Source organism: Elgaria multicarinata, chromosome 8 (genome assembly GCF_023053635.1).
Source record: "Elgaria multicarinata webbii isolate HBS135686 ecotype San Diego chromosome 8, rElgMul1.1.pri, whole genome shotgun sequence".
NCBI lineage: Eukaryota > Metazoa > Chordata > Lepidosauria > Squamata > Anguidae > Elgaria > Elgaria multicarinata.
Window position 1 is genome coordinate 38,974,403 of NC_086178.1, and position 19,695 is coordinate 38,994,097.

Consider the following 19,695-nt stretch of genomic DNA (forward strand, 5'->3'; position numbering starts at 1 on the left):
TGTACATTTATCTTCAATGCTATTCCAACTACATATGGTATTGGTCTGAACGTTTGTTTGTTTTTTACATATAGGTTTTGCTACAAAATTTGAAACTGCTTAAGATTAACCTCAGTAGGATTGCTCATAGGGGTGTAAAAAGACCAAATCACTAGTTATTGTCGTAAGAAAAATAATTCATAACATAAGCCTCTGAGAAATATTATCAATTACTGATGAAACAATAAATTGGTAAAATGCTAGACAACAAAGCCAGTTTTAGGAGCCTGACAGCCCAAAATACAACCCAATTAAATAAAGTGGTTTACTCTCACTGATGCTGGTAGGATTAAACTCATTTTAAGATTTGCGTTTATGAGTTAAGTGGGTTGTATCCCACTACATATGACAAATTTTTCCAAATCATTCTTAGCTTAGTTAGTAAACTCTGAAATTATGAGCCCTCTGCAAGGGAACAGAAAAGTGCAGAAATTGTGTTTGCAGGGAAAAAACAAAACAATGAAATAAAACTTTACCTTTAGGTCCTGGAACACCTTGAGGGCCAGGAATTTGCAGCCCTGGGAAACCTGCATGATAAAATATATGTAATGTATTATAAATTCGGAATATGTAAAACCAAAAGAGAATACATTAAAATAGCAAGAATAAAAATATGGCTGACATCCTGAAAGTTCATGAAGAAAATCTATCATTCTCTGCATTTATCCAATAATACCAATGATACCCTTTCTTTACTTATATTGTATTAATAAGTTTACTTAATAAAACATTTACCCATATTTGTCTATACTATTCCAGCACGGCTGGCACCTGTTGTAATTTCCATATTGGTGCAATACACATCTTAAGTCATATTAACAAACATATTACTAATTCAAGGTCTTCAGTATGTCCCTTAAGTTTCACAAGATTTCCCTCCAATAAATCTGAATAATTGGACATAGGCAAAATACATGAAAAAAATCTGCAACAAACATCTGGCACCAATAATCATGCAAATTATTTCCATTTTAAAAGTGTGTATGTGTGTGTAGGGGTCATGTGTAAGCAAAACTGCAAAATAGTAATTCTCTTTGAAAATCATGCTAATAACACACACACACGCCAGTATGTTTTCCCCACAACTAACAAGAAGTTTTCTCCAGAAAAGTTCCACCTAAATCTAATTCCCATTTATAATGAACGTTTAAATTATCCACTTCCTATTTCAGGAATAACTACTATTTTCCTATCAGTCCCCTTCATCCTTGCAGAGGTCAACAAACATTCAGCTTCTTTTCCCTCTGATGGCTCCATCACACCTACTTCCCCCCCCCTCGGTTTGCCTCCCTGATTTCCACCTCCATTTCATTAGTACATCAAGCTAATGGTCCCTTTCACATGTGTTTGTGGTATCGCCACTGTACTGGTGAAATCTCCTTTTGCTTGTTTGCTCTCCCACTCCACCCCGCCCCTTCTTCCCCCTCCAGTTCATTGGTTCTTGTCATTGATGTACATTGTGATGGATGGGCGCCTTCCTTCCCTCGCTCTGGCTTTGTTGTCTAGCGTTTTACCAATTTAATGTTTCATTGGCTGGGTGCCATTTCTGTGGGCAATGAGAGTGGGGTCGGAGCAGCAAAAGTCCATTCAACTGAGTCAGCACAAGCCCGTTCATTCATCACAGTGTGCTGGAGGAGGAGAACTGCTCCACCCTCTTTCATCAACAAAACCTCCCTTCAAAGCACATGCCCCAAACAAAAGACATAGTGTGAGGATGGCAATACATGGGGCAGACAGGAGCTTTAATCCCGCATGGATTAAACCAGACTTTCCCTGCTCTAGGAAAACACAGAAAATGGAGGGGAAGAGGCAGGGTGACTGCAGGACAGGCAGATATGAATACCGCTCTGCAAAACAGCAAACAAGACATGATGAGAGTGCAATAAAACCCTGGTGAGATGGAACCCTGAATCATCACCTATTCCTGTATCAAAATATTCAGGATTCTGTAACTTGAAATGGTATGTTAATTTTTAATTTGGAAAGATTTCACAACATTTTCCTTTATTTTTATTGGTTTTAAACAGCACAGTTTAAAAATGAGCATTTTTCAACAATATAATATTTTAGCATGACCTGATTTCCTTAACAGCTGTGGGGCGGTATATAAATATAACAACAACAACAACAACATATTGTGATGGAATGAAATAGATTCAAAACAAAATGAAAACCTTGGGCTCCCTTTTCTCCAGGAGGGCCAGGAATACCATCACGCCCTTGACTACCCTTTTCACCAACTGGTCCATCTTCACCAGGTTGACCAACTGAACCTGAGGATTATAAATGTTAAAAAGTTACTTATTTTTACACACTTTAATTTAATTTAATATGATACCTACAAATATAATGAAGTTTAAATAGTAATAAGGAGAGCTAGTTCGCTGAAGACAATAAAAAAAAACCTGTCAGAGTTGTCAATGTGCTAATATAAGTTCAAATTATACTGTCCCTTTTCTTTTGTCCTTAAAAAAGGCCCAGGAACTCGCCTTTTACTATGATCCACATACATACGATCCATGTATAGCATTTGTTGATCTTGCCAGTATCCAATGGCAGATTCTCATGTTCATCATATAAATTCAGAATAACTATACTAAAAATCAGTTGAACAACTTCCAGATGTACACCAGCATAGGCATTGTTTCACTATCTGGTACACAAGCAATATAATATCAATAGTGTTGAAATATGTGTGGTTTACAGGACAATATCTATCTTGGAAAATAGTTCCAGTAGTTCTTCTAGAGGTATTACGCTAACAAGCAATTCTTTGCAGTTTTTATTGTTTAACAATGTCGTTACCCTCCTTGAACGACATTCTAGACTTTCACAACTAGCAGGGCCAGCTCCAAACTATTGGGGTCTCTCAGGCACTGTGGATGTCCTTCAGATATGAACTTCTCCATCTCATAATAATGCACCCACCCCTCCCGTGTCAGCAATGGAAGGTAAACAAGTAGCAACTGTGCTTGCTTCTCTTTGTTCTTGCTGCTGCTACCGTCTGCCATCATCCCATGATAAAGGAGAGGATGGATGAATGAGCAGGCAACAACAACCACTTGCTCACTCATCCTTTTCCTCCAAGTAGTATTGGTGATTATGTCCAGAGGGAGAAAAAAGGTGAGTGAGAAGTAGCAACTGTCTCCATGCATGGCCCTACAGTTGTCCCATCAGGCCAACCATTGACAATGGGTCTGATAACCAGAGACTTTTCTTAAAGAAATTCCTCAAAGGCAGAACTACACAAAATATGGTTCACGAAGTCAAACATACACAGAGTTTCGACAAGCCTCCTAGTTTTACTGTTTGTCTAGGTTTGCAAAAAAGAAAAAAACAAGTATGTTTGTCAAGCAGCACAATACATGGCAGCTGGACTGCATTTGCTTTATGGACCACAGTTTGCACAGGCCAGCTGTACAGCTCAATCATATTCCTTAGTTTTCATGAGAAGGATGCCAATTGCAGTAAGCAATCCACTTACACAGACTGGGAGAGAGAAAATAGATAGATGAAAAATCCACCCAATGAAAAAGTTAGGAAAAAAATTAAATGAGAAGATTTTCCCCCCAATGGTGAAGAAAATAGAGGAGGGGTAAAAGACAGAAAAGCGACTACAAAGGGTAAAAAGTCACAGACCTGGAGAGCCACAGATGCCATTTTGTCCTGGTAATCCTTTACTACCCTTTCTCCCTTTATTGCCTGCAGGTCCTGATTGTCCTATAAATAGAAAATAAGATCAGCCATTTTTCAGAGGTGTTAAAATAAGGCCCTTTAATCTTCTCTGAAGTTTTGCTCTTTATGCAGCCAACATAGATCGTTAGGTGAGTAGAGCTGAAGTGGCTACATTGACTTCCTTTCATTTCATTGAAAATACATGCTCTCTACGCTGATCTAAAGAGCAAATTTGGGGGGCAGTGAAGCCATCAAAGATAGCACAGTTTACTCTAAATCACTGCATAAACACATGCCCAACTTTTTATCTGTTAATGGTTTTCCCTACCCTTCTGATTTAATATTAACTTGCATTAAGAAGCATCCATGTACATTCAGGAAGCTATCATGAAAGAACACATTTTAAAATAACATAATTTATGTAGCATTATACTGTTTCCAGTAGGGTTCTTTGAGATGGAGGGTTTCTGAGCATCAGACACAGGATACTCCAACGATCTTTAGGATGGTTGCTACCAGTTCAAATGGCAGATAAAAGTTAAGCAGGAACAGCATAAGGTACATAGTTTAAAATATTGCCTGTAGCACAAAAACCCCATGCTAGCTGAGAAGCTGCTGTCTAGTTGTAGTTCTATATCACACAACCATTCACTACTCTAACACTTTAGCATTGGTGCCTAAAGCATACTTCACCTGGAATTCCTGGTAAACCACTATTCCCTCTTTTCCCAGGTAGTCCGGGTTCTCCTACAAGCCCTGGTCGACCTGGTGATCCACTTTCACCATTTCTTCCTCTTTCTCCTGGGAAACCCGGATCACCCTAATAAGTATCAATGAAATAAAATATTACAGTAAGTAACAGACCAACCTATTAAGCACCCCTTGATCCCAGTGAATCTACTGGCAGGCTTGTATACCTTTTGTCCTGGGATGCCTGGAAGCCCAGTTCCAGGGCAGGCTGGTTCTCCTTTATCCCCTGGAATACCAAGAAAGCCAGGTGGCCCGGGTATACCTGATGATCCAGGCAAACCTGAAGAGCCTTGCTCACCTCTGGGACCTGAAGTGACAAACATTGCTCTCAGACTGGATATTTTAGATTGTTTATTGGGAAACATAGAAAAAAGAAAGAGACTAAAACCAAAAACCAAGGGCAAGACTAGTTGTTCTTTTAAGCACATATGGTGGAGGTATGCATGGTACCTTTACTTATTCTTCTACAATGGCCCTGATTCATATGGGATTATGGTGCTTTGGGAGAGGAGGATTTAAGCTTTTCCCCTGTCCATTTTTGTACCAAAATTCCACTCCCACTCTATGGGTGAGTTGGGGAGAAAGAGGGTGGGGAAATATCCATTGGAATCAATTGAGACTTTATTTTTTCTTAACTGTGGAGAAGAATTTTGAGACAAAAACAGTTGGGAGACCTCCTCTTCTAAAGTGTCATGGTCCTGATCCAAATCACTTGCAAGAGAGTAAATAAAAATAGCATGTATGGCTCCACTATGCATACTTAAAGGAACATTAAGTTCGGCCCCAAGTCATGCAAATGAGAGGTATGAGCACGTGTGTTGCGGTCTGACCCTCTGTCCCTGTTCACACTAATTCTGTCCTAATGAACACAGAATTGCACCCAGAATTGAGGAATACATGCATACAGCTTCCCTGCATTGTGTCCGATGAATTCACAGATATGGTTCTCTAAGCAAGGCTCTTCCTGTTCATATTGTCCAACTGTTACAGTTACTCTGCCAAATTTATCACCCTCATTTCCCAAGTGTTAACAACCTTGTATTTCCAATGCACTGTATGCATTTAATACAGATTAACAAAACATTTCTTGTCACACCTTAAGCAAGGGTATCTCCAAGAGAACTACAGAAAGAAACCAATTTACAGAATAATTGGTAACATGTCCACAAGCTGAATTTTGACCAAATTAAATGTATTAATAATCACTTGCTGTGCTATTCCATAATTTAAACTGGTATAATCCCATTCTCTGTTTATGATTGTTTTGCTGTCTTTGAGCTTTTACAAGCACATTAGTCATGTAACCAGACTATTTGTTATTCTGTACTCTACTCACGGTGACAATTCAGATACTTTAGTAAGATCACCTGGCACTCCCATGTTCCCTCTGTCTCCTGGAGCTCCTGGCAATCCCAGACCCCCAGGAATTCCTGGAAGACCTTTATCTCCTTTGGAACCTGAAAATGAAATGTAGACATCACACAATTTTTGGGACAGACTTCAGGATTAGCTGGGGCATTTGCCTTGGAAGTATCTGTGGTATACTCATCTCATCTGTTTTTCAGAATATTATCTAAAAAGAAAAAAAGAATATCCTCCTTTTATGTAGCCTGCTACCATTGCTGCTTCTATAACCACTACTTCCTCCTCCTTCTTGACAGGCTACTGCTTCTAGTGCAGCTGCTATTTCTATGGGAATAGAGCAATGTTTAGACATTGGCTCAGGTCTGTAGCCACCCTTAAACATTTGAGGGGGGGGAGTAGGGGTGTAGTAAATTAATCTGGTTTGTAGGCCTTGTAAAGATATTCACTGTTTTTAATTAGATGTTTGTAAAAAAAAAATAGGGGGCAAAGAAAATTTAGGGGGGCAGCCCACCCAGTCTCCCCACTCCTGGCTACAGGCCTGCATTGGTTGTGGTTCAGCTGAAGAAGAGTTATTTGAAGTTTCTCCACGATATCCCACAAACTTACAAATAATCAGTATGTGGTTAGGATTATACTAAAACCAATTACGTAGGGAGATTGTGGGCTCTCCCACACTAGAGGTCTTTAAGAGGCAGCCGGACAACCATCTGTCAGGTATGTTTTGAGGTGGATTCCTGCATTGAGCAGGGGGTTGGAATCGATCGCCTTATAGGCCCCTTCCAACTCTACTATGCTATGATTCTATGATTCTCCTTTGCTGACCTGAGATATGGCTGTTTCTTTTTTTAAAAAGTTAGTCTTTTTATTACGTTTTTTTAAAAGGAGCAGGCATAATTGAGCTCTTTTCCATGCCATGTCAAAACATGCTTTGTGCATGTTGAACAGATATTGGTATGAGAAGTCTCTGTAGCTTTATGCCTAAATAGGCTGCTTCTTTCATTACATTCTCCATTCAACCATGGGGAAGTAGACAACCATGGATGATTATCATGCTGAGCCATTTTTTAAAACTGTGTTAATTAACTATTGTTTTAGTATGACAAATAACTGAATCACTGAATTTTAATTTAGGATTTTTCCATGCAGATGATACAGTTTAAGGTATGATTGATAAGGGAATATTATATACCTGGTGGACCTGGTGTTCCTGGTAGCCCATTAGGACCCACACATCCTTGCACACCTTGCTCTCCTCTTTCTCCCTTGATTCCCATTTGTCCTGGAAACCCTACAGCAGCAAAGGCATAGATGAAATTGAAAACTAGTAATACTATCATCATCATTTCACAATAACAGGCAAAGAAAAGTTGGATGTGGAGTGGAGAATTTGAAGTGTTATCCCTTACATCGGCCCTCCCGAACATGATACCCTTCAGATGTTTTGGAACTGAACCCCAATCAAGCCCCAGCCAGCATGGCTAATGGTCATGAATCCTAAGGGGTGTAGTTCAAAACATATATAGGGGACCAGGTTGGGGAAGGCTGTCCTACATTTATGCCATGTTTTTATATCATGAATGAGTACAACACCAATGTATATCTTTTTCAGATGTAATGAATACAGCTCTACACGTTATGCTGCCATCACATGTCTTCAAAGTGTGGTGTCTGCTTGTCCTTTGCAAAGTCGGTCCAAGAAGATGCCATTTCTGACAAAGAGATGGCAGGAAGGCACTTAGGCCTTCCGTTGGCCATCACTTTTCCTCTCCCAGTCTTCTTTTCCAGCTGCAAATATAGATATGGAAGCTGGGCTGGAAGAACAGCTGCTGGCATTGGAAGTGGAAGGCTAAAGAGAAGGCTAAAGCACCCTGATTTTGCCAGGCTTTAAATACATGCAGTGAATGCAGAATGTATATTTTCCACCCTGCTCTTAATGTCAACAGGAAAACTATGAGGATGAGTTATTTGAATATGCAATATATATATTCAGCCCCCCCACAATTTATGCCTGCCTTTTTAAAAAAATGAACACATGATATATTGCCAGAGGTGTAGCTGTGGTAATATGTATCATGCTGATTTTAATAGTAGTAACTGTTACATACCTTTAGCTCCTCTGTCTCCTTTAGCTCCAAAATGCACTTTGGACTCTGATGTTCCAGGAGGACCTTTATCACCCGGTTCACCCTTTTCCCCTGAATACCCCTTTCTTCCTTTTGGTCCTGGAAAGCCAGGAGAACCTACAAATTAAAACCAAAACAGAAAGAATAAATATTTACTACAAGCTAGCAAAGCTGTGTCCTACTCTTACCTGTTTTTTATAAAATAAAAAAAAATCCCTGCAACTGAAGCACTTCCTTTTTCACATCTAACACTGGAAGAATACTGGTAACTGACTTTCTCTGTTTCTATAATTGGAAAAGTAATGAGACAACTCCCAAGAGGAAGATATTTAATTAACAAAACGTGTGCTGCTCCTCTTTCATATTTACAGGAAATGTGCCATTTGCTGCTTTAAGTCTCCAAACCTTTTACCCAGAGAGACCCACAAGATGTTGGAATATATCTATCTATCTATCTATCTATCTATCTATCTATCTATCTATCTATCTATATCTATCTATCTATCTATCTATATTTGCCCTAACCCTCATAAACTTGGAAGGCCACAAGGAAAAGCCATTAAACAGGGTAACAAGAAAGCCTAATGCCTAATAGCATTAGCTATTGCGTAGTCCTGGTTTTCATGCAAAGAATGATGGGAACTGCACTTCTATTAATTGTATATTCAAAAGTATCACAACCTCAATGCATAGGATTTCTTGGGAAAAGCCATGACAGTTAAACTAGTTTGAAACTGATTGAAGTTTAAACCAATAGGCCAATACAAAACAAGAGTGAGTCCACTGGCAGACTTCACTGTTATTTCAGCATATCTTTTATCATAGGATATGCTGCTAAGGGCTGTAGTAAGACGATTAGGGACTAATACATGAAAAACTCCTATGAGAAGTAAAGCATTGCTTCACTTCTATCAATTCCATCAAACACCGTAACCTGGTAGGCCCACAATTTCTGTTATTAAACAATATGGATCCATAGTTTACCACTTCAAAAGAAAGCTTCAAACATTGTCACATAATGTAAATTGCTCAGAGTACTTCTCACTAAAGAGTATATAATATATCTGAGAAATAAATATTAGAAAGAAGCTGTACAGACGTCTTCAAACCTCTTGATTCTCCACGGAGTGGTCTGCCTTATACTTTGAGAATCAGAATATGTGAACTTAGTGCATTTCCACAGTAACTTAATCGAAGATTGTATAAATAATGTATAGATTAGGAAGGTAACAGAATTTTGTTTCAGTTTGCAAATCATCTACACGTGCCCATTCACAAGCCTAAACGCAAATGCATTTTTTGGAAAAATGTTTGTACATTCCTGAACTTGCGACCTTGTTCAAAAATGCATTTTTATATATATAAAAAAGTGCACTTTGAAATGCACATTTAAAAACAACAACAGCAACAACATGCTTTTCACACTGTAGTTAATGGGGGGAAATGCACATAGAAATAAGCACTTTTCCTGTTCGAATGAAATGAAAAATGTGTTATAAAAATGGGAGCAAGCTGAACTGAGCTTTGAAGTGAAGTTTGGAGAATTTTGGAGAGCTTGAACATTCCTGATTCTCCCATCCCTAGCATAGATAAAGGGAAGGTACTGTATAACTTACCTCGGCTTCCAGGCAGGCCTGGATTTCCAAAAACACCAGGAAATCCAGGAATACCTACAGTGCCAATCAAGCCTAGTTCTCCTCTTGGACCTGTGGGAAGTGAGCAAAACAAAATACTGTATTATAAAATTATGCATGCTTTTGCCTGTGCAGAAGCCCACACCTAATCCTAATTGAAAAATGGGGACCCCTTACAGTTTGCCACACTTCTCAGATAGGCTTAATACCATGCCATTGCCTTAACTGCATTATAGTGATTATATCTATAGGACGTATGAAGAGCAAAATGGCAAACAAGTAGTATAAATGGTGTGGTCAAGTCATTTTTTTATTCGAGGACTTACCTGGTCTACCTGGTACTCCAGGCCTGCCAGGCTGTCCCCTGATGCCTGGCAATCCTTCATCTCCTTGAAGGCCAAGTAATCCAGGAAGCCCAAATTGTCCTGGGAAGCCTGGGATATCTAATCCTGGAATACCTGGATCTCCTTTGGCTCCTAATACTCCTCTATCTCCTAAGGTAACAGACACATTGTAGTGAACATTACGTGAAAAAACCTTCCCCCCCCCAAAAAAAGTTTATGGTTCTGAGGTCAGGAATAAATAATAAATAATAAATACATGACATGAAGCCCTGCTTGAAGTTTGTGGACACCTTTTATAAGGATTGCACCAGCATTTCTAAACGTGATGCATGTATATGGGCAACTAGTGAGTATAGCAAAATGTAGGTTGAGCCTATTGCCTAATTTTAAAAGAAACAGAACAGAAACATGGCTTCGAAAAAGGAACCAAATTGAAATCTATTCGGAAAAAATCCTTTTCAGTGCAGATACAAGATTAAATCAAATATTTTGTACTTGTTTTATTTTTATGGATCATTTTCTTTAAAATTGTTTTAGATGAAGTATTAGTTTTAAAGAAAGCAGAGAAAAGGAGAGATGGTGTGTGTGTGTGTGTGTGTGTGTGTGTGTGTGTGTGTGTGTCTCTGACCCACTGTTTCATTTTCTCAGTATATTGCATGCATATTATGAGGAATAGCATTGACATTTGTTTGACCATCTGTGCCTTGTGTGTGCAGGGGGAACTCTTTGTGTTTACTTGTTAGACTTAGGCTGCAATCTTATCTATGTTTACACAGGGGAAAAGCCCTACAACTCGTAACATGCCCCAGCCAGTATGCTGAGAGTTATAGGACTGTTTTTCCTGTTGAAACATACATAAGTTTGCGCTCTTAGTATTCATACTTTGAGGGTAACCATGTTCATACTTTGTGATCACAGTGTTGTACTAGTACAAATACTGTGTTTTTTATTATGTCAACATGGATGGGATTGCTCATGGTGGTAACATTAACTTGTCCTGCTCCCATTCATGCTGGATTGGTGCAAGACTTTGAATGGCATAACCGCATTACCCAAAGTTGCAGCAGCAGGGACATACTGTGTTTTTAAAAATGTACTGGTGAAATAGCATGAGTGCAATGTTGAACTGATGCAATGATCCTGACTTGAACATAACCTCTTAATGCCCTGCACATCTGAACATGTTAGATTATCAGACCACAAATTCCCCCTATATATCTTATTTATCATGGTTTTATATACATGTATGTGTCAGTAATTTTGTACAGGACTTACCTTGCGGGCCTATTGGTCCACATGGACCTCGTGGTCCTGGTAAGCCAATACGGCAATCACCTATTTTTCCTCGAATGCCCTTTTCTCCTGGGACTCCAGGAGACCCAGTTTCACCTAAAAGACAGTATTGATTACATTAAATATATTTAAAAGCATGTTTTGGGTGTGTGTTTTTTACAGCTGAAACTTCACAGTTCCTCTCTCTCTCTCTCTCTCTCTCACACACACACACACACACACACAGAATCAGAATACATATCCCACTCATGTACCCAATTTGCAGATTTAGATCACAGAGGTTTGAAATGTGAATGTAATCCTCCCATTGGTCAAAGCCGTTTATATAGAAAGATGTAAGAAAAGCCCTGCTGGATCAGACCAATATCCTATCAAGTCCTGGATTCTGTTCACACAGTGGCCAACCAGATGCTTATGGGAACCCCACAGCAGGACATGAGTGCAAAAGCACTCTCCTACTCATGATTTCTAGCACTGGTATTCAGAGGCATATTGACTTTCAATATTGAAGGTAATATATAGCTACCATGACTAGGAGCCATTGGTAGCCCAAATGTGCATCACTTTACATTGCTTTACATTGGACAGCATTTACCATTTTAATGTCCATTCCCCCAGTTTGGAGAGATTCTTCTGGAGCTCTTTCTGTTCCCTTTTGTTTTTAACCACCCTAAATAGTTTGGTGTCATCCACAGACCTGGTCACATCACTACTTTCACCCTAACTCCAAATCATTTATGAACAAGTAAAAAAATCACTGGACCCAATACAGATCTGTTGTGAGAACTGTCCATTTATCCCTACTCCTCTTTTGAAAGTCCAGGTAAACGATGTCTATTTCAGCCTCATTTTCTCCAAATATTTTGGACTACAACTCCAATATTCGTGACCATTGACCATTCTGACTGGGTCAGATGTTTTAATAGCTTTGTTAAGTTTGTAATTTTTATTTAAATCAAAGTTTTGTATTTGGAAAGGTCTCTTTTAAACATTTTTATACGTTGTAAAGGCCCATCATTATATACAATAAAGTCTCTACCCTTTCGGTCAGGGTAGAGACTTAAAGCTCCACCCAACGGGCATTTTATTGCATGCTTGTTACTGGGCACTCAAGGAGTTTGCTCAGGTCCCTCACATGACATCGTCTGCCTGCCGTGCACCTTCCACCCCTTCTGGCCTTCCTTGCGTGACAAAAAGCCCCTCTTTAAGTCCAATGTTTTTTTAAACTCTGAATCACTGCTCTCTCCTGCTGTGTACAGGAGAAGCAGTGCCATTAGAACAGTGGACTCAATGGGCCTTGTGCTCGTTCTGTACTTCCGCTTTTGAAAAGAGAAAGTAACTCTTCTTTTGTAGCCTGGCCTTCCTTCTACTTCCCCGGAGGCAGCCATTTTGCTCAAATGCAATGAGTTTCCACAATCTTTTGTGTTACTTTGGTTGCTCTTAATAAAGGTGTTGCCTGACTGTGGGTTTTGGATTTTTTAAACAGGCTAGATCTGTTCAAATTTCATGGAATTCAAGTTGGGAAGCTCTACCTCTCGGTCCATCAGCACCATCACGACCTTGTTGACCTGGAAGTCCTGGAAGTCCAGGGAATCCTCTTTCACCCTTCTCACCTGACATACCCTCTTCGCCTTGTGAACCTAGTCTACCTTGTTGTCCAGGAATACTTTGGCCTAATTCACCCTAAAACACAAAGGAAGAAAAATAAATGCAATGTCTGAAATGCTGAGGAAAAACAAGCAATTTTACTTTCCCTTTTCCTTACATCTTTTTAGCCTTTTCCTGCCCATTCAGTAAAAATACCGTGGGATTCAAGTTAAGGATTTGCATTAGGAGAGTATTCCTTATAGCAGTTATTATTCTGGTGACTTTGTGGATATATTTATACATACAAGTTGTCTTGGGATACCCCTTGACACATGTCTTATTGATAGTTTGTATTGATATCACCATTTAGATAGTTATGGGTTGCATTATGTTTAATGTTCTTATTAATATTTTAATGGTGCTATATTTTACAGAATGGAGTTGTTGTTATATTGATTATATTTTGCAGTTATGAAGCCTACAGTGTCCCTGAGGAAGGTAGTCTTTTGAAATGTATTGACAAGTATGTTGAATTTATTGTACCTATTGAAACGTTTCTGTTTTATGGTCATTCACTAAACAGCTTAAAGAACTTGGATGCAATTCTGAGCAAATTTACTGGGATCAAAACTCACTGAAGTCAGTGGAACGTACTTCCAAGTCAAGATGCGCAGGACTGGGCTATTTGCTTGTACTTTGCTACAATACACAAATTTGGTTATTTCATTTCTCCTGAAACCAGCTACTTCTCAATACTGTCTCAAGACTCCCTGCCACACACAACCTTTTCAGCATACTACATAAAATGCAGAGGAATGGGCATGGATACCCGGGCATAACGGCATACATTCAATGTTTAACAGAATTTTAAAAATCTGGATTTATGACTGCAGGGGCAGAAAGCAGATGTGTTGAAGAAATGCGCAAAGATCATTGCCAGGACAGAGTTGGACAAAACCAAAACAAAGTGTGTTGGTACAGACACTGCCTAAATAGGCATGGTCCTGACTGTTTTGGGAACGTTAAAACTTTTGCTAATTAGTCGATTTCCTGAACTCACTGGAATTGTTTATTGAACCAACCTTTTGTCCCAGAATCCCAGGTTTTCCAGGTAAGCCTGGTTCTCCTAATTTTCCTGGGCAACCTGGTAGTCCTTTAGATCCTTGAGGTCCTTTATCTCCTACAAAGAAAAAACCCAACATCAAGTGATAGGACTTCACTGACTTGTGTCAAGTGTATATATACTTTCTGAGGTTATGAGATTTTTCGTGCTTACTATGTTTTGTGAACTGACAGAGAGAATGTGGTGAGAAACATTCAGTTGCAGGAAGCTTTCACAGGACTGAGGCTATGCAGTGCTCTTCACCTCTTCTTATTACTTGCCTAGAGGAGAATCTTGGCCACAACCAAACCTCCTACTGTGCTATTCCATGACCAGGCATTCAATCTGTAGCCAGACATTAGCACATGTACCATGGACCCTGCCTTGCTTTCAGATCTCCCACAGTATTCTCCAAGCTACTTTCTTGTACTGATACCAATTCCTGCATGGATTTCACTAACCTTTATGCATTTAAAACATTTACATTCCAACTTTCTGTCTGGAAATGGAGACCCCCAAGGTGGACAATGTCAGGTCAGTGCAACAGTTACTCTTTGCTTAACCTTCAGCTCCAGCCTAGGACACCATATGCTTTAAATGCCCATACCTTCTATTGTTTCTGGCCTACATTCCATTATCTTCACCCACTCACTCATTTCTGGATTTTTATCTTGACCTATGCTTTAAAAATTTCGGCATTTCATGTCCTGTCAGTATTTGAGTATTAGATAACTAGTATGTTCTGTCCCAGGATATGTCTTGATTATACTGCGTATTTATCTTTTGGACCCTGATCTAGCTTGAACTAATCTCCAGATAGCCCCAGTCATATATCTTGTTCCTTCAGGTTTGTTCTTAAGAAAATATTAAACAGCAAATGGCACCTACATACTGAAATGTTTAGAAGAATTTTTGTTTTCATAGTGTGGTACCAATCTAGATAATGGGAATGCAATTTCAATTGAATATGATAATTATGAATTGACAAACATGATCCAGAAAATAGCAATTCATGGTGCAATACTATGCATGTATGCTCAGAAATAAGTCCCACTCTGTTCTATGGATCTTACTTCCCAGTAAGTGTGCATGTGATTGCAGCCAAAGACTTTAAGATATAAAAGGTGAGAATGGTCTTAAAACAAAACAAAAAAGGAAATGTAAAAGTGAAATGAAGTATTACAGCACAGGCCTGGAGAGTTACGTTGACAGAAGACTGCCCGGGCGAAGCAGGGCTGTGCTGTTATCTTCCTCCCTGTTAATTGACCATTGTTCAAATGCTAGACATGTCCTGTTGCCTTCCAGTAACTAACATGGAATCAACAACCAAGGCAGACTAGCTCAGCAAACAGAGGGGATTAAAGATGTGGATTCAGGATACAAGCACGGTGATCAAAGGGGTTTCGGCTGAGAGGGAGGGGGGATTTTCCTACTTAAACTCTGTGTATGCTCAATAAACTCACTTGAATGGCCTCGGTCGCTTCAAGTCACTTCAACCCTCAGATGTGTGCGTGAGTATTTACTACAGAGTGGCGCTCGCTCACAGGGACCATCGCAACCGCCTAACATACTTGCTGTCAGCCTGGCGCAGGCTTCCAGTGGTGCACCCTTGTCTCCTCGAGACCCCCGTCTTCAAAAAGACCCCAAGCGGTAAGTATGGGTTGCAGGTTATCAAGCCACCAACAGAAGCACGCGGTAGAATTGACCCGCATAGTCAATAAGACAGGGGGGCAAGCCACATTGTCCTCGCTTCAGAAGTTGGTTGGTGAGATTGGGAAATTTTGTTTATGGTACCCGAAAAGCGGCTCGTTACTCTTACGTGATTGGGAAAAAATAGGGGAGGTTTTACATCAAGAGCCTCGGGCCCCGGTTGAGATTTTACTTTCCTGGCACCAATGTAAAGTAGCCTTGGAAAAATTTCACCATCCCCCCTCAGCTGCCTTGCCTACTGGAAGTTTAAGCTTTAATCCACCTCCCCAGTACCAGGCAATCGAAATCTGTAAACCAGCGCCTCTTGAGGCTCCCGCCTCAGCGCTGGCAGCTGCTCCCAAGGAAAACGCACCTCAATATGTCTCACCCCGTCAAGTTTTAGAAGCTCAGTTAAAAAGTGGGCAGGGAGATGTTGTAGAATTGTCGGAGATGCTCTCCTTGTGCCCTGTCCAAGACACTGGGCAAGTAGACGCCCAAGGCACTCGCATTGTGGAATACAAACCCCTATCCTATTCCGTTTTAACAGAACTGCGGAAAGGGATCAGAGACATGGGACTCAGAAGTAATTACGTCAGGGGAATGTTAGAAGCTTTAATGCACAACCATCTCCTTGTCCCAGAGGACTGGAAAACCACTGTGCGAATGCTTTTAAGCCCTGCGCAGTATGTAGTCTGGGACAGTGAGTTTCGCCAGGCATGCATCTCCAGTGCAGCCCAGTCAGGCGGTGCCTACATCCCTGAGCAACTCTATGGGGCTGGAGCTTTCTCTACGCCCCAAGCGCAGATAGTTCTTCCCGCAGTCACTCTGCAAATCTCCTCAGAGGCAGCGTTCAGAGCTTTCACCCGTGTCCCAGCCTCAGGGCAACCTAGTCAAGGGTTCTCAACCATCAGGCAAAAAGCCAATGAGCCCTTTATAGATTTTGTAAATAGGCTCCAAGAAGCCCTCCGTCGCCAAATTGACAACCCTGTGGCTCAAGCAGAATTATTGTTAAAACTTGCTAAAGAAAATGCCACCTCTGAATGCCGCCGTGGCATCACGGGATTAGGCATCGACCCTGAATTAGCACAAATGATTAGAGCCTGCCAAGACGTGGGCACAGCCTCTCACCATGCAGGGATTTTAGCGACAGCCTTTGCAAAAGGAGTAAACACTAACCCTAAAGGAACCTGCTATAATTGTGGGAAAACCGGACATTTTAGAAATAATTGCCGTAGCCCTGGCGGAGGTGCCGCCAAGGGAAGACCTCCAGGTAAATCTGGGTCTACCCCCCGTCCAAAAACCAAGTGCCCTAAGTGCCAGAAAGGTTTTCACTGGGCCAGAGATTGCCGCTCGGGAAACTTCCAGGCGGGCCTGTCCCTGGCCCCAGTACAAACAGGGGCTACCCCCCTGCAGCCGCAAGAGGTGCAGGGATAGACCTTATCTTGCAGGAGGAGGTAGAATTTAAATTTCCTGGAGAAATAAAGATAGTTCCCTCTCAATTTTTTGGTCCCTTGCCTTCTGGAAGTGTAGGCTTAGTTCTTCCCTGCGCAAGCAGTGGGAAGAAAGGGATATTTATTGTTCCAGGAGTAATTGATTCTGATTACACCGGAACCATTTTTGTGCAGATTTGGACAAATTTGCCTCAAACTCTCCCGCTCCACGACAGCCCTGCTCAGCTCTTGCTAGTTCCCTGTAATGTTTCTGCGGGAGGGCCACCAGTGGAGCGTGGAGCACAAGGTTTTGGCTCAACGGATCCTAACCAAGAGCCAGTACTTGCTGCTCTAACCACACCAATTACTTCTTGCCGGCCACAGTTACAGCTACTTCTAGAAGGTAAGCCCTTTTTAGGGTTACTTGATACCGGAGCTGATTTGTCCGTAATCGCAAAGAGATTTTGGCCATCTGAGTGGCCTATAAACGATTGCCCTAGTGTCTGGGGAGTTGGGGGGCGTCAATTAGCTAGTCAAAGTGAACAATTTTTGACTGTTACCTGCCCTCCATCAACCCTTTCAGTTAAAATCCGCCCTTACGTCCTCGATATCCATGTCAACCTCTGGGGCCGGGATCTCCTCCCTTACCCTGGACATCTAAGCCTCCTGCACCCATCCCCCTTACCTGGCTAACTACAACGCCTGTATAGGTTGAGCAGTGGCCGCTCCCTAAAGAGAAGCTCACTGCTCTGCATGAATTAGTTCAAAATAACTAGCCGCCCAACCTGAATTTAATTTCCCAAAGATTTTCAAATTGATTTAAAAGACAGTTTTCCACCATTCCTCTAACAAAAGCTAGTTTAAAGTCTGCTTTTACAGTTTCTGTCCTGCCCCAGGGTATGCTAAATAGCCACTGTCTGTCAGTCTTTTGTTTTCCAAACACAAGCTTATGCAGATTTCAGAGCAGAGAGAAAGAAGCGTGAGCTTCAAAGCCTTAGCATATAGAGATTTCAGAAAACAGCAGAGTTAGAAAGAACCCATAAGGCCATCGAGTCCAACCCCCTGCTCAATGCGAGAATCCACCCTAAAACAGATGCTTGCCCACCGACTCCTTGAGTGCCTCTAGTTTAAGAGAGCTCACTACCTAACTAATTTGTTTCCTCTCACTAAAATGCAGATGGAATGCCTTCTGCAAATGTCTGTAGCATTGCAAATATCAGTAGATGAGTTTGAGAGATTTTTTCTTTTCATGTCCCCCAACGCTTTGTTTTTCTATGTATTGACTCATCTTTTCCCCTAACCGCTGTTCCCATGTTCCACTCCAGCAAGCCCCCACCTTGTATACAGATAGGAGAAGAGTAACTCACTTTAATCCCATCACCCAGCAGTGAGAAACTATTCTTGTACTGCCAATGTATCTGTTTTCAAAATTGAATCTTACGTAAAACTTCCAAAATGTGTGCTTTATTATTACAAATTTACCTAGAGCTTATGTTACCTCAAAAGTTGCTGCAAATATAATGGCTTCTTTAACATGACAATAAGTCTCCCAAAACCCTTTCTTTGTCACTCACATTCAGAGCCATTAAAGCCCCTGATTGAAAGTTTCACTCAGCTTTAACTAGCCCTTGGCAGCCTAGCCAAGAGCATGTGCAGAGTGAAAACTTAGCCTCAAAAACTTCAGAAAAAAAAGAAAAGAAAATGCACAGATCCATGTACATAGTTCTTGTTTTATTGCTCTTCATCCAAGCGATGGAGAGAAGTCCACACCTCTTGTGTAGTTTATTTCCAAAATACAGGTTTTCAGAGTTTTCCCAGCCTGGCCTAGAGACGCAAGAAGTCCTCTCAGAAAATAATAAAGAAAGATGAAACCAACCCAGAGGAGCTGCAGTACAGAGTACCAGAGTCCAGATGACATCAGTTGCAGCAGTCTTCCAGCATCAAAAAACCATCAGAGCCAGAAACAGCTGCCCCAATGATTCCATATTGGCTATTTGCTTCAGCCAGTGAGAAGACCCACAATGGACTGTAAGCAGTGTTCCAGATAACTTGGTTACCATTGAAACCAGCACAAAGACTTGCTTTGCTCTAAAAATTTCCATCCCATCAAGAACTGATACCTCAGCTGAATAAAATTGAACTTTGAGTAAAATTGTTTTACTCCTGTATAAAGAAGGACTTGTCTTGCGAAGTCTTGCAGCCACTGACTACCTACTTCTTCAGCAACACCTGGGCTGCCAAATATAAAAAGCATGTGTTGCTTTAACCTGCCGGACAATTCCCACAAAGTACAAACTTAACATGGACTTACAAACAGTTATAGCTTCCAAACAACATGTGCTTCAACACTAGCGAGAAGTATTGTGATCATGCTTCCCTCTCAGCTGACTAAATTCTCTCTTGAAGTAAAGTATTGTATGTATTACATTGTACTACTCTTTCCTGAAGTATTATATGTAGTATATTGCATTGATCACTGTATTAATAGTCGCCTGTTGGTTTATTCAATGTATCCCAAATGTCTTATTCAATGTATTCCTAATCTGGTGCAAATGTGTAGCCACTGCTGGCAGAAAAACACCCCTCTGAGACCTTATCGTCCAGAACACATACAGATGTTATACAAACAGCTGTCCAATCATATCCCGGGAGTTCATCAGGACA

General features: G+C 40.8%; 1 protein-coding gene across 1 annotated transcript in view; it reads right to left on the reverse strand.

The window, feature by feature from the left end:
• COL4A3 (collagen type IV alpha 3 chain) overlaps window positions 1–19,695 on the reverse strand; it is a 99,792-nt gene that overhangs the window by 11,793 nt on the left and 68,304 nt on the right. The window contains exons 29-41 of the mRNA XM_063132208.1: window positions 13,893–13,990; window positions 12,756–12,906; window positions 11,206–11,319; window positions 9,913–10,080; window positions 9,569–9,658; window positions 7,935–8,069; window positions 7,019–7,117; window positions 5,832–5,921; window positions 4,632–4,771; window positions 4,408–4,534; window positions 3,679–3,759; window positions 2,214–2,312; window positions 516–566 (exon numbers count right to left, since the gene is read on the reverse strand). Coding sequence (XP_062988278.1) covers window positions 516–566; window positions 2,214–2,312; window positions 3,679–3,759; window positions 4,408–4,534; window positions 4,632–4,771; window positions 5,832–5,921; window positions 7,019–7,117; window positions 7,935–8,069; window positions 9,569–9,658; window positions 9,913–10,080; window positions 11,206–11,319; window positions 12,756–12,906; window positions 13,893–13,990 — 1,443 coding nt within the window. The remainder of the gene's footprint in view (window positions 1–515; window positions 567–2,213; window positions 2,313–3,678; window positions 3,760–4,407; window positions 4,535–4,631; window positions 4,772–5,831; window positions 5,922–7,018; window positions 7,118–7,934; window positions 8,070–9,568; window positions 9,659–9,912; window positions 10,081–11,205; window positions 11,320–12,755; window positions 12,907–13,892; window positions 13,991–19,695) is intronic.